This window comes from Antennarius striatus, chromosome 7 (genome assembly GCF_040054535.1).
Source record: "Antennarius striatus isolate MH-2024 chromosome 7, ASM4005453v1, whole genome shotgun sequence".
Classification (NCBI taxonomy): Eukaryota; Metazoa; Chordata; class Actinopteri; order Lophiiformes; family Antennariidae; genus Antennarius; species Antennarius striatus.
The window spans coordinates 22986160-23000990 of record NC_090782.1 but is presented as its reverse complement, the minus strand read 5'-3'; the positions used below and the strand labels follow the sequence as shown (position 1 = coordinate 23000990).

The window sequence follows — 14831 nt, the reverse complement described above, 5'->3', positions numbered from 1 at the left end:
CCCTCCGACCCAGCTGGTGGTCGATGCTTCCTGCGAATCAGACAACATCACGGTGTCGTGGCAGGCCTCAAAGGGCGCGGCGTCCTACATGGCCATGGCTGAGGATGCAGAGGGGCGCCGGTGGTCCTGCAACACCAGCAGAACAAGCTGTCAGATGTCTGGTCTCCCCTGTGGACGACAGTACATGGTCTACGCTGCTGGGGTTGATGAGAACTGCTTTGGAGCCAAGAGTAACGTTGAAGTGATTCATACAGGTAGATATTTCCACTAATACTCATATTTGTCTCATACTGTCCTATGTTTTAATCTCAGTGAATAATTCCCCTCTAGCTTTCCTATACCAATTTGAAAATGGTTTTCTTTAGCAACCCCTAGTGGCAACATTGAATGTGATACACGCGACATCAGTTCATTCTAACTACATCAGAATAAGTCAAGATTAGGATGTTTGTCCCTTCACTGACAGGACGACTCCTCTACCCCTCTCCCTTCTCTCTCCAGCTCCTTGTGTGCCTCAGAACGTACAGAACAGCCTGGACTGTCACTCCGGGGTTCTGAACATCACCTGGCAGTCGATGGGTCACGTCGTTCAGTTCTGCACCTATGTGTCGAGCAGTGGAGGTCACATGAGCAGCTGTGAGACCAATGAGCACCACTGTCTCATGCACAACATGGAGTGTGGTTTGACCTACAATGTTTCCGTGGTGGCCCAGGATGAGGTGTGCAACAGCTCCTACAGTCCTAAAACGGAGGTTGCCACAGGTAGGTTAGCTCAGTTACCTAGATACAGAGAAAATAGGTTTTGAGGAAAATATAAATTTCTTTACTGAGAAATCGATTCATGTAGCAGCACATTTATTTACTGGTCCTCATCTTTAATCTCCTCCTTTTTTCCTCCTTCCTCTCAGCTCCATGTCCTCTCACAAACTTCCATCCTGCCGTCGACTGCGCCAGTGGCGTTGTATCGGTAACCTGGAACAACAGCGCTCCGGGGGTCATGTACACGGTGTCAGCAGCAAAAGCCATGGAAGTCAAACACCAGTGCAACAGCACAAACGGTGGATGTGATCTCAGCATGCTGGAGTGTGGGTCAGAGTACAACATCACCATCACGCCATCTAGGAACGGATGTGTGGGCAGAGACAGCACCACAAAAATGATCACAACAGGTTAGGGTTTGTATTTGTGGGCAAATACAGTTCTTTTTTTCTTGTTCAAATGTTCTTTTATTTTGTTTGAGCTTATTTTTTTTCTATTCCACTCGTTTATATAATTTCATGTTCAATTGATGTTTATTATATTTTGGAGCAACAGAAATATGAGACACAGATGGTTTATGTTTTAGCTTCTTAGTCCCACTAGAAGAACCAAATTTCATGATTGAATATTTAGTAAAAAAATAAATGTGACAACAAAGACATCAATGACTTCCTCCTGAACTAATCACCGCATGTTGTTCCTCCTCAACTTCCAGTTCCATGCGTACCTCACCTGACTGAGGTGGAGATCGACTGTCTGTACAACTCAGCCTGGGTGATATACGAGGAGTCTGCAGGGGCTGAGGACTACTTCGTCATGACAACAGACAGCTACGGGTACATCCAGTCATTTCAGTGTAACTCCACCTCAGATGGGATGTGCAGCGTGCCGCCGCTGATTTGCAGCCAAAACCTCACCTTCACCCTGGAGGCCTCGGACCAGCGGTGCTCCAGCGGACCCAGCAACGCCATCACAACAGAGACAGGTAGGGGAACAATACTAATTATCTAATAAGCATTGTAATTATAATTATATTCACAAATCTACTAAACATTATCACTTTAGAAAGAGATAACTCATTTTAGATTACTACAACATAGATGGGCTGTCATACATAACCTGTGTATATTTATTGTCTTCTAAACATTATAAATTTAATTTAAATAGTCAAGTCAGAGAAATTAAAATCCATTTCTAGTTTTGTTTGTTTCCACTTGAAATTTTATTTTTAATGCATACATTTAAATATATTTAAAAAAAAAAGTTTGTTGTTTTTGCACCTCTTTCAAAATCGTGTACTTTGGCTGTAAATACACAAGCTAATTGTGTAGCTTCTGTAACACCTGTGCCCCCCATTACTCCTCTGTCCCCAGCTCCTTGTCCTCCTGCAAGCCTAATGAAATGGGTGGGCTGCGACAACCGCACGGCTACCATCGCCTGGTCAGATGTTCCCGGTGCGTTAACGTATACGGCAACCCTGGAGAAGGAAAACGGAGAGCACGCGTGTTGCACAACCTCAGAAAGCAGTTGTGACATCAGCGGCCTGCCGTGTGGAGAAGTATACATCCTGCTTGTCATGTCGGAGGGACGGACGTGCAACAGCTCCCAGAGCGAAGGGGACATCCTCAGGACAGGTGCAGGATTTAGAGTACACGCTATGCTGTCGGAAAATCATCAAACCGATAAAAGGGGCAGATATAACGGTTTCTTTTCCTCCCCCCACCCCCTCAGTGCCCTGCATTCCACAGAACCTCCAAGCCAACCTAAGCTGCAGCAACAATGTGGCCTCCATGTCGTGGAAGGCTGAGATGGGACTGGGACATATGTACCGAGTGACCGCCGTCGGCCCTGACGGCCACGCGGTGGAATGCAACTCCTTTGAGTTCCAGTGCGATCTGATGGGGCTGCACTGCGGACAACACTACACGGCTAGTGTGACGGCAGAGGACACTGAATGCAAGAGTGCACCGAGCGACAGTGTGCTGATCAAGACCAGTATGTGCCGATGCAGAGCCAAGAAATAGTTATTTACATGCTTTCACACGGATCGTTCAGTCATCGACTGTTTTGGTGCTTTAAAATGGATCAAACATGCCAAAGTTTCATTGTCTCTTTTTGCCAGGGCCGTGCACCCCAGCTGTGACCTCTGCTGAGATGGACTGCGAGAGCAACGCTCTGATGGTGTCATGGTCCAACAGCCCGGGAGCCGACTCCTACATTGCCATGGTGCAGGACAGCAACGGTCACATGACCACCTGTCAGGGCATGACCGAGGGCTACTGCAGTGTGGCGGGAGTCAGCTGTGGCCAGATCTACCACGTCTCCGTGGTTTCCTCTGATGGATACTGCAACAGCCTGCCCACTCCTGCGATAGACACGCCTCAAGGTAGGACAGAGTCATCTGATGTGTGTTTGTAAGATTAGATGCTGATTTTTACAGAAATGGTAAATTGGTTTTGTGTGATGACTTTTTTGTCTTTCAAGTTCTTCACATTGATACAAAGCTAAAATTGTTGCCACTGCCTTATCTTTAGTTCCCTGTGAACCCATGCACATCAAGGCCGTGATGGACTGCTACACGCACACGGCCCTTGTGGAGTGGTACCCCAGCGATGGCGCTCTGATGTACGAGGTCATGGCCACAAGCGCATTAGACCACAGTGTCATCTGTGAAGCCCTGGTGCCCAACTGCGATCTAGAGGGGCTGCTTTGCGGCCAGTGGTACTACGTTTCCGTCAAAGCTGTGGGACTTGAATGCAACAGCACCGCCCACATGACGGGTCACCTGATCACTGGTGAGCCACAAAACTACACGCTGCACAATACAGCCTTTCTCTTACTGTCCTCAAAAATGTACCCCCACTTACTTTTACGGAGATAAGGCATTCAATTTGCATGATTAATTCTAATTTACCGACATGAAATGATGATGATGGTATTATTTTCTCATCAGCACTGTCCTCCATCCTCTCTCTACAGAGCCGTGCATCCCCGAGCACATCAGCACGCAGTACGGCCTGACGATTGGCCAGGTGCTGTGGGACACGAGCTCCGGCGCCGAGTACTATACGGTCGAAGGAGTGACGGAGCACGGCCTCATGGTTTCCTGCAACACCAGCGACACCTACTGTGCCGTTTTCGACCTGGCCTGTAGCCAGGAATACGTCATCAATGTCACAGCGCACAATCACGTGTGCAAAGGCTTGTCTACGTCGACCGAAGCCGTTGTGATTATAACAGGTGAGAAAAGACCTCATAGGATCCATTTTATTATTTCTTCACTGGAGAGAACTTGAATTTTCAATGTCGGTGAGGAGAGGCAAGATATTTGAAAGCAGCTCCATCTCAGGGAATTGGAATTTACATTTTAATTAATTTAATTCCAATTCCAATTTTAATTAAGTAGTGTTTTTTTTCACTTAAACAAGGAATAATTTTTTGGGAAAATAATATTTGTATTTAGAGAGTTTTTTTGCATGTTTCCACTATCTACTGACATAAATATTGGACTTCCACCTATTAAAAATGAATATAAAGTAAAGCTGAAGAGATGAGCAGCTGGTAATCAGTTTTTGTATCCATTTCCCCCACCCTGCATCTTTTTCTGACCTCAGAGCCTTGCCCACCCAACAACTTGGTGATGAACATTGACTGTCAGAGCGACATGGTGACTGCGTCATGGGAGGCCAGCTACGGGGCGGTGAGCTACAAGGTTACTCTGGCTGGACGTGACGGCCACCAGATGTCCTGCAGCAGTAATGAGACTTTCTGTAGCACTGATGGCCTCCACTGTGGAACCACCTACCACGCCAGTGTCATCGCCGTTAGAGAAACGCTGATCAGTAACCCCTCCACGACGGTCCTGCTGGATGCAGGTTTGATGCACTAATAAAATGAACATAATCTAAAATGTAATCCGGCCTGCAGTGATGCACAATGTGAAACTCACAAATTTAATTTAACAGTTAACAAGACTTAGATCATCAAATCTAGCAGCTTTGTTACATGGATTGGCTGAAATATCGCATCTTAGCTCATTTAAACAGTTTGTCTATCCGTCCTGTCCGTCCCCAGCTCCCTGTGCCGCAGAAAACGTGATGGCTTACGTGGATTGCTACAACGACTCGGCTGAAGTCTCCTGGAGCTCAGCCAGCGGAGCCATCTCCTACACGGCCTGGGCCATGGGAACCAACGGCCACATGATCTCATGTGACACAGATGAGCTTCGGTGTGAGCTGAAAGGCCTGCAGTGTGGTCAGACGTACAAAGTGTATCTCACAACAAACAGCGAGGACTGCCAGATAGAGACTCACACTAACGTCACCTTCTGCTCGCGTGAGTTGCGCACAGCCTCTGTTTAACGTTACACTTATGCCACTCTTGCTTCAATGCATAACTAAATGTGCTACCCAGGACCCTGTGCGCCTTTGCGTGTCGGAGTGGACCTGCTGTGTGGGACGAGCGTGGCCAGCATGTACTGGGAGGAGAGGGAAGATGTGGAATTTTACTTGGCTACTGCCACCAGTGTAATGGGAATGATTCACTATTGCAACACCACCAACTCCACCTGCGACTTCTCCAACTTGCACTGTGGAGAAAGCTACATGTTTGCCGTGACGGCACACAGCTACATGTGCTACAGCGAAGTCAGCAGCACCGTGGAGGGCCACACAGGTAGGGCTCATCTTTAATGAATTATACAGGTAGTTCACTGATTGGTTGGCTGGTTGTGGAACTAAAATGTGAAGCGATACTAATTAGCCTTTATAAATCAAACAATTTCATTCAATGATGAGAATCCACTGAAGATGAGTAACATTTTTCTGACTTCTCCTTCAGGACCCTGCCAGCCAACCGGCCTCGCCGTCAGTGGGTCATGTGAGAATGAGACGGTGATGCTGGACTGGTCGGTGGCTGACGGGGCGTTGATCTACCAGGTGATGGCCACGGGAGACCTGGGATACGTCACTTCGTTCCAAACCAATGAGACGATGATAGAAGCCGAGCTGCCCTGCGGACAGATGTTTAACTTCACTGTGAAAGCTCAAAACGATCGATGCGACAGCGCCGTGAGCCTGACGGAGCAGTTCAAGACCGGTGTGTGTCTAATCTCTATATTCCACTCATGTGCCACTCAGTACAGTGAGGTCACCGTGAACTTAACGTCTTCTCTGCAGGCCCCTGTGTGCCCCGGCATGTGCAGAGCTTTACACAATGCGAGGACAGCCTGGGCGCGGTCAGCTGGGCCCAGAGCGACGGGGCGGAGTACTACATGGCCATCGCAGTGGGTCTGGACAGCCACACCCACATGTGCATCACCAACACCACCACCTGCACCTGGGACGACCTTCACTGCGGCGAGCAGTATACCATTCACGTCCTCGCCAACGACTACCAGTGCAGCAGCATGCCGAGCAACAGCACGTCCATACAAATGGGTAAACTAAAGAACTGTGCTGCCCTGATATGATGTAATGCATTTATTACAAATCATGCAGTAATTGTTTAACTTTTGATCGATGTCTGGTGGCATTTTAGTCACAATGAAACTTGTTTTTTTTCTGTTTTAGCTCCTTGCATACCGGCGAACTTGGAAGCATCTCTGAACTGCTCTATGAAGGTGAATATCTTTAAAAAAAAAGTTCTACATATTAACAAAGTAAAGAAGACATAAGGCACTTTTAAATCACATATACTGAGTTATGCCAATGATGGTGATTCAAGATGCAGCAGTGTGTATTGACCGTTCTTGCTTGCTTACATAAAAATATAATACAGAAATTTTTAATAGGACCTTGTGAACTTTGCCTTATGCATATGAAATTTTCCAACCAGAATCATTAGATTAATTATAAAGCACAGATGTTATTACTACACTCAAAACAGCCAGTAATGTCCTAGAGTCTAATCTTGGTGGTGTGTCTAGTTTTTTTTTTTTGTACAGAAACTTTTCCATGTCCCTCCAAAACCCAAAGGAGAAACAGCAGAAACACAAAATAATTTGTCTCAATTCTGCGAAGAGTATATTTGTCAAGATTTTAACCTCAGAAAGGATTTTGTTTTAGTTTGCAAATATGCGTAATCATACAGTTAAGTTCTCTTATTTTACTAAAAAGGATGCAACCATGTTTTCCGACAGTTAATGTCTTGTCTTATGTTCATAATTTTAAAGACTGCATTTATCATCAAATAACAGGAATAAAGATTACAACCCTTTCAATCCAGTTCTTCCTTTATATGCTTTTGTTAGTACTTTCGTTATCATTTTGTTTGCATGAAACACAACTGTAATTGCTTTTCTAAGGTGGGGTCTATGACCTGGAATGCCAGTGAAACCGCTGACTATTACATTTTGACGGCGGAGAGCAACAGCGGCCACAAAGTGCAGCTCAGCACCAACGAAACCTGGGCCTACATTTCTGAGTTCCACTGTGGTGAGGAGTACTACCTGTCCGTTCAGGCCGCGGACTCTGAGTGCACGAGCCGCCCCAGTCAGCCTGCAATGTTTTACTCAGGTGACTTTGAATCAATACTTCCTCAAACACTCTTCTTTTAAACTCAACTGTTTTTGTAAATTACTCTGACGTAAAAAGCGAAACATGTGAAAATTTAGTTTCACAATTCCTAATTTTGTTTAGACTTAGTTTCTCCAACATGTTATTAATTACCGCTTCCTTAATTTCTCTCATTCCTTCCCATACTCGTATTATTTATTGTTCTTTACCTTGAGATCATTTAAGATTTTTATAATTATGTTTAGAGTTTAATTTATTTTCCTAGATCTTAAATCTTCACCTCAGGTAGCGCGGTCTTTCCAGTGGTGTGCGTGTCTGTAAGGCCTTCCTGCCCTCATGCAGTCTCGTCCTTCTTCCCTCAGAGCCCTGTCCTCCCACGGGCGTCTCCAGCCTCATGAACTGCGTCTCAAACATCGCTGTGGTGTCGTGGAACCGCTCGGAGGGGGCGGAGTTCTACACCGCCGTGGTGATGGAGGAAGACGGCCAGGCAACCAGCTGCTGGTCCGACAGTGAGGAATGTGGCATCCCCAACGTCATCTGTGGAAAGAACTACACGGTGACGGTCGTCGCCTCCAACAAGGACTGCCACTCCGACCCCAGCGAGATGGACACACTACAGTCAGGTGAGGCACTCAGGATGGTGGCATTTTTAGTTTGTAGTTAGATAGCTTCATCAAACATATCACAGAATCTTCCTCACAGGTCAGTTCTCTTCTCACTGTTCCTATTTGTTCTTGTGTAATTAGTAGCATCATCACCATGTACAGCAATAATAATAATGGACAAGAAAGACAAAAGATTAAACTGAAAAAGGGAAAAAACAGACCTGTAAAGTGGAAGAAAATATAAGTTATTCAAATTTAAAACAGAAATGAGTCAATTGAAATGTTTCATTGCATGTATATTAATCCACCCCAGATGAATCCATGAATGCATCCACTACAGATAAAATTAAGTTTAACTGCAGTTGTTTGCAATTTCTTTATCTTCTTTTTGCCCTAAATATGCTGTTTCTTCTGTGCTCGGTTCGTTCAGTACATCGAATCATCTTTTCACTGTACGTTTATTTCACCGAGCCTCATGAGAACTCCTGATGCTTTCCTCAGTTCCTTGTGTTCCAACTGACGTGATCGTGAGAATGAACTGCTCAGACAACCAGGCCATGGTGTCCTGGAGTGCCAGTGAGGGGGCTCTGTCCTATGGAGTGAGGGCTCTGAGCGAGATGGGAGATGTGTCCTACTGTGACACCACTGACCAATCCTGTCCTTTGAGCAACCTGACCTGTGGTCGGACCTACACGGTCCAAGTGGTGGCGCAGGATAACATCTGCTCAAGTTTACCCAGTCCAGCGATGACATTCCAGTCAGGTAGGACGACAGGATGGACGGGAGTTTCTTTCAGATGTCATGATGGAAGGATCATGACCTATGACACAAGTTTCCTCCTTCTTGTCCTCAGCTCCCTGCACTCCTTACATTGGTGATGTGGTTCTGGACTGCTACACGAACTCTGCCCTCTTGACATGGGCCTACGCAGCGGGGGCCACGAACTACACTGCCACGGCTGTTTCATCCAACGGCTACGTTTCCACCTGCACCTCCAACTACACCAACTGCGAGCTGATGGACCTGCACTGCGGCGAGATCTATAACGTCACGACCGTGGCGATGACCGACGAGTGCAGCAGCCCTCCGAGCGCCGTGCTGCAGGTGGAATCAGGTGAGGAAAGGCACTGCTGAAAATTATACTAAAAGGAATATTCTTTACTGCTAAATAGAGTAAAATTATTTTAAGTTGGGTTATAAATAACTATTGAAAGGGACATTGTTTAAGGTTCAGTCTTCCCCCTCCAGTGCCATGTCCTCCGGAGGATGTGGAACACTACCTGGACTGCTCTACCAACACGGCCCGTGTTGAGTGGCAGGCCAGCAAAGGAGCAGATTACTACATAGTCCAAGCTCTGGGTGTGCGAGAACACGTGAGCGGTTGCGAGACAGACTGGAACTCCTGTGAGCTCAGCGATCTCATGTGTGGCTTCACCTACAACATCAGCGTCATGTCCGTCAACAGCGTGTGCAACGTCTCCTACAGCAGCATGACTCAGCTGAAAGCAGGTGGAGATGACACAGGAAATTGATCAAGGATTTTAATTTATTATTGCTTAATAACTTTCTTTGTCTGCGCAGTGCCGTGCATTCCACAGTACGTGCAGGCCCGGGTGGATTGTGAGACAGATGGGGTGGTTGTCTCTTGGGAGCCCAGCAAAGGAGCATCGTCCTACATGGCGGTTGCCCAGGGCAATGGTGGCTACGTGTCGACATGCGACAGCAACCAGACGACGTGCCTGTTTGACGACTTGCTGTGCGGCCTCAACTACTCCATCACCATCAGCGCTTCAGACGAGATGTGCAGCAGTGCCGGAAGCTCTGTGGTGGAGCTCAGCACGGGTAAAATGTCACGCTTTCTTCTGACGTGTGTGCAAACATAAGTTTGATTTTATGGCCACGCCTTATTAACTCATAATTCCTACATCTGTGTGTGTAGTCCCATGTGAGCCACAGAAGGTGTCAGCAGAAATGATGTGCGGGAATGACACCGGCTTGGTGTCCTGGGAGGAAGAAGAGGGCGTGGCATCCTATATGGTGCGAGCCTATGGGCCCGATGGTCACAAGATCATGTGTAACAGCACCACTACCACCTGTCAGCTGCCCAGCATGCACTGTGGCCAGCTCTACAATGTAACAGTGACAGCTCTGGATGGAGAGTGTGACAACAGCTATGTCCACCTGAACCTGCAGTCAGGTAGGTTCATGTCATGACTTGTGATGACGGTCCTAAACTCTCCTTCAGGATGAATCCAGTTCAGGTTTGGTCACAAAAACTTCACACTCTGTCTTAATGAAACTCTGCTGAAGGGCTGGTTATATACCAGGAGAAGTTATTATTATGAATTATTATGATTATTATTGAGGTTTGCTTTCCTTCCTTTTTTTAATGTTGCGTGTTAAGATTTATTTTAAGTACCGTACTTGACAGATTTTTACTAAAGATGATGTTTCCACCCAGTTCTAAAGTTTTTCTCAAGAATTGCACCCATTGTGATGACGCATGTGTCTGAACTGTTTTTTGTTTCTTTTAAAAAGAGACCTAATTTTACCAAAGTGACATAAAACCAGCAATAGGAACCTGAATTAACTCACCTAGACATATTGTCATTATCAAATAAAATTCTCATTCAATAACTTTCTAGGCTTATTGTACAGACAAACTAGCATCCTCACAAACTCCCCATGAATGCTCCCTGTTTCTAAGTGAGTCACTAGAATTTGTTGTCATGTGATCTCTCTCACCTTGATTCATTTTCCAGCCACAGGAACAGATATTTTACTCCTTGTCTGTCTGACCTCTCATTTCCAGTGCCTTGCTGGCCCACAAACGTGAAGGCTTCCCTGCTGTGCCGCTCAAACGCTGCTGCGGTGACGTGGGAGAAAGCCAGCGGAGCGCTGTCCTACCTGGTGGTCGGTGTTACGGAAGACGGAAGCCACCAAACTGGATGCGACACCAACATGACCTACTGTGATCTGAATGACCTGCGGTGTGGACAAACCTACAACGTGAGCGTGTTTGGCCTGGATGACACCTGCTCCAGTGTGGAGAGCATGAAGAGTCAAATGCGTACAGGTATTTAAACCACAGACAATCAAACATAAACTCAAAGCTTTTGTCCTGTGGATCACAGTGTTCAGTTTCACCGTTGCTTCCCTCCTCAGCCCCCTGTGCCCCTCAGGATGTGGACGTCACTTCCATGTGTGCTGATGGCGCCATCACGGTCTCCTGGGCCCCAAACCCGGATGCTCAGTATTTCCATGTGTCAGCAGTGAGCAGCACCATGATGAAACAATACTGTAACTCCACCAGCACTAACTGCACATTAAGTAATCTACCGTGTGGACAGTACTACAACGTTACTGTACAGTCTGTAAGAGACAACTGTGAGAGCAAACCGAGTGCCGTTATAGAGACCTGCACAGGTAAACTATCCTAACGCTGCTTGTTTGAATATAAAAATACAAAGAAATGCATCATTTCCAATTTATGACATCACCAGACACAATCTTCCATTCCATTTTGCCCCACAGCTCCATGTTTGCCTGAGGACGTTACAGGCCGTCTGGACTGCGTAACAAATGCTGCCTGGGTGACGTGGGAGGAAGCAGAAGGAGTCAGTAGCTACATCGTGCTAGCCCACGAAGATGGAGGCCACAACTATACTTGCACTACCTCCTCTTCCCCCTGCAACATCCCAGATCTGAAATGTGGGACAACTTACACCATCTACGTCAGCACTGTCAACAAACACTGCTACAGCAACAGTAGCAACAGCACCACCTTTGAGCTTGTGACGGGTGTGGAACCAAACATCCTTCTTCCACTACTCATACTAGTCTTTCCTGGTTGTGGTTCGCACAAATAACAATATCAACCCTCCCCTTTCCCCTGTAGGCCCCTGTACCCTGACAGCCATCGACGTGGAGACAGAATGCTACAGCGACACCCTCTACGTTGAATGGGAGGCGGCGGAGGACACACCGATATACCTGGTGACCGCCGAAGGCCACGACCAATCGCTTCTCTCCTGCAACAGCTCCGGCAGTTCATGTGAAATCTACGGCGCCCGCTGTGGCATGTATTACAGCGTCATTGTCTCGGCTGCATCTGATAAGTGCAGCAGCCTCAGAAGTCCACCCAAGAAGATTAAAACAGGTATTATCAAGCTACAGGGTTCAGTCTGATTAGTTAATCCCGTGAATTTTGAAGAGTGTAATCTATGCTAGGTCCACATGTGGACCCCAGGATCCAGTCGTGACCTGATTTTATCTTCTAAACATACAATCCAACTCTCGCTGAAATATTTAGGTTATTCTCTCCTCTTTAGCCCCCTGTGTCCCAGACAACGTGACAGTGGTGCCATCGTGTGACGACAACGGAGCCATGATAACATGGGGTCACTCCCATGTGGCTACGTCCTACATGGTGACCGCCACGGGACGAGACGGACACGTTTTGAACTACAACACCTCAGTGAACAACTTCAGCTTGTCCGATCTCCACTGTGGGCAGCCTTATAGTTTAACCATCAGCGCCCGGGGAGACAACTGCACCAGTCCGCCCTGGATGACATCCTTCACATCAGGTAGAGACACGATAGGATATTTTAATTATATAGCTAAATTTCCACTAGAAAAATGAATCTGGTGTTGCTTGAAGTTATTTTAACCTCAAATTATGTGAGTAGGAGTCCACCAAACAGGTGTCTCTTCTCTGTCCTCACAGTTCCCTGCGAGCCCTCTGGTCTCCAAGTTGATATCGATTGCGAGACCAACTCTGCCGCTTTGTCTTGGGACCCCAGCGAGGGCACCATGGAGTATTATGGCTGCGCCAAATCCATGGATGGAGACATGATCTACTGCAACAGCACTGTCGCCTCCTGCATGATCGAAGGCCTGGAATGTGGAGAAGTTTACAATTTCTCCGTGGAAGCCTTTGACGGCTTCTGTAACAGTTCGTTCAGTGCGCCTCTACAGGAAGGAGCAGGTAACTACAAGAGCACAGAAATAAAATGACCTTGGCTCACTGCTACACCACTGGGTTAATTCCACCGGAAAAAATATGGTCTACTCTCTTTTCTCCTCAGCTCCTTGTCCTCCTGCTGATCTGAATGTCCGATTGCAGAAGATAGGCCGAAATCACTGGGTCCTGGCATCTTGGGACATGGTTGACTGTCCTGGCGTTGAATATCTTGTTGAAGTAATGGGCCAAATTCAAAACAACCCGCAGGCCTTGATCGAGGTCTCCTCTTACTGGCTGTCCAGGACATTCTTTGAGCTACCGCTGCCGTGCAGCACGGCTTATAGCCTCACCGTACGCTCCAGGAACGCCGCTGGAATCAGCGAGCCGTCCGACGCCTTCAATGGAATCACAGGTGAGGCATCTCTCACTGCAAATGTCCTCACATCTTCATAACAGATAACAGCATCTCTACTTCTTGTTTCTCAGCTCCCTGTGCTCCGCAGAATGTGAAATACACTGGGAACAGTCAGTCAGCTGTGCTTTCCTGGGACGCATCAGTGTTTGCTACGAGTTACACCGTCTACAACGGGTCTGGGGAGGACCGAGTCAAGCTTTGTGAGACTGCCGATCTCTCGTGCCAGCTGACCAACTTCGAGCCGAACGCCACTGAAGTGACAGCCAGCAACGCAGAGGGCGAGAGCAACCCCAACGGAGACGTGACAGGTCAGACCCAGGGTTGTTTGGTTGCATTTAATGCATTTTCTCCTCATTTTGAATTTGAAAAACTGTTTTCCATCATTTGGAATGAATCTTTCTTACCTTCTGCAGGTCCAGGGAGTCGCAGAAGAAGAGATTTACGGAGAAATCTGATCATGTTCCATAAAACAGACAAGAGTAAGGCTAATGCTACTACATGACCTAAACATACTCGCCTGAATCTGTTGGGAACTGCTAATTTCTCGCCAATTTATTTTGTTTTGCAGATCTTGAAATGCCACAAGTGCTGAGTATAAGAATGAGGGGACTTTCTTTGTATGTCAAGTGGAAGTCGGTGACTGGCGCCAGCTCGTACACGCTGTTGATCGAGGAGAGGAAAAGCAAGGAGAGAGCCAATCACACACCTGAAGTGATAATCGTAGAAAGCGATGTTAATTTCCATATAGAGAAAAACCTCCGACCCTGGACCACCTACTGCATCCGGCTGGCAGCAAAAAGCATCCTGAACCAAAGTTTCTACTCTTTCCCAGTATGCAAAACCACTAAAGGCCCCTGATGAAACACCCCCACATCCATTTAGGCACTGGACTGAGCAGAAAGACCATCACGTGTATGTCTTCTTCACTATGTAGCATCAACACTGGTTCAATCTCTAACGGCTTTAGGAGGGAAATTTAAAAAGAAATTACTTATAACAGCAAAGCTATGACAGAAGTCTTCCCCTCGAGGAACATCTCACATGTCCAAACTGATGAGAGCCTGTAGATTTGAATGTAGATTTGAATGCTTATGAATCTTCCTTAGGGATAGCACGTCATCATAATTGTGACTGATAGCTGTCGAACAAAGTGATGCTGAGATTATATTTATCAAGAAAATTGATTTATTTTTGAGGTAATAAAAAGGTCATTATAATCTCTGGATGATTACTAAATATAGGATAAAATTAATAATTTATCGAGCAATGTTTTTAAAACTGTGCTGTATATTTTCTTTATGATGTACTATATGACTTCTCATTTTGTGACAATTCCAGAAGTTTAAAAAAATAATCTGTGAAACATTAAAACACCCCCCCTGTGTAAATGTGAGTCTTGTATATATTTATTTTCAAATCAGCATTTGTATTCTAACATGCTCCCACATAAAGAACTAAAGTACGGACAGATGAAGGGTGGAAAATGGAAGACTGTTCAGTGTGTGGATGTCAGTTTATATAAAATAAGTATTTCCAAAGCATTTTTAGCTTTAGTCCCATACAGTCGCCAT

At 46.3% G+C, this 14831-nt stretch overlaps 2 protein-coding genes across 2 annotated transcripts; both read left to right on the top strand.

Annotated features, from left to right (window-relative positions):
- Window positions 1–7072: 7072 nt before the first annotated feature.
- Window positions 7073–10129, top strand: LOC137599462 (fibronectin type III domain-containing protein 7-like). Its single transcript, XM_068320416.1, has 8 exons — window positions 7073–7274; window positions 7637–7897; window positions 8381–8641; window positions 8733–8993; window positions 9128–9388; window positions 9461–9721; window positions 9819–10076; window positions 10125–10129. The coding sequence occupies exons 1-8, from the start codon at window positions 7073–7075 to the stop codon at window positions 10127–10129; spliced, it is 1770 nt and encodes a 589-aa protein (XP_068176517.1).
- A 691-nt stretch (window positions 10130–10820) lies between these two features.
- LOC137599368 (fibronectin type III domain-containing protein 7-like) lies at window positions 10821–14614 on the top strand. Its single transcript, XM_068320251.1, has 10 exons — window positions 10821–10955; window positions 11045–11305; window positions 11414–11680; window positions 11778–12038; window positions 12211–12468; window positions 12609–12869; window positions 12970–13257; window positions 13332–13568; window positions 13674–13739; window positions 13829–14614. Exons 1-10 carry the CDS (start codon window positions 10841–10843, stop codon window positions 14116–14118), a joined length of 2304 nt encoding a protein of 767 aa, XP_068176352.1. The 5' UTR covers window positions 10821–10840; the 3' UTR covers window positions 14119–14614.
- Window positions 14615–14831: the final 217 nt, after the last annotated feature.

Coding starts and splice junctions, on each gene's coding strand:
- LOC137599462 (XM_068320416.1), top strand. CDS start 7,073: ATGACCTGGAATGCCAGTGAAACCGCTGACTATTACATTTTGACGGCG. Junction 7,275..7,636: donor GCCTGCAATGTTTTACTCAG/GTGACTTTGAAT, acceptor TTCTTCCCTCAG/AGCCCTGTCCTCCCACGGGC. Junction 8,994..9,127: donor CGTGCTGCAGGTGGAATCAG/GTGAGGAAAGGC, acceptor TTCCCCCTCCAG/TGCCATGTCCTCCGGAGGAT.
- LOC137599368 (XM_068320251.1), top strand. CDS start 10,841: ATGACCTACTGTGATCTGAATGACCTGCGGTGTGGACAAACCTACAAC. Junction 12,870..12,969: donor GCCTCTACAGGAAGGAGCAG/GTAACTACAAGA, acceptor TTTTCTCCTCAG/CTCCTTGTCCTCCTGCTGAT. Junction 13,740..13,828: donor GTTCCATAAAACAGACAAGA/GTAAGGCTAATG, acceptor TTTGTTTTGCAG/ATCTTGAAATGCCACAAGTG.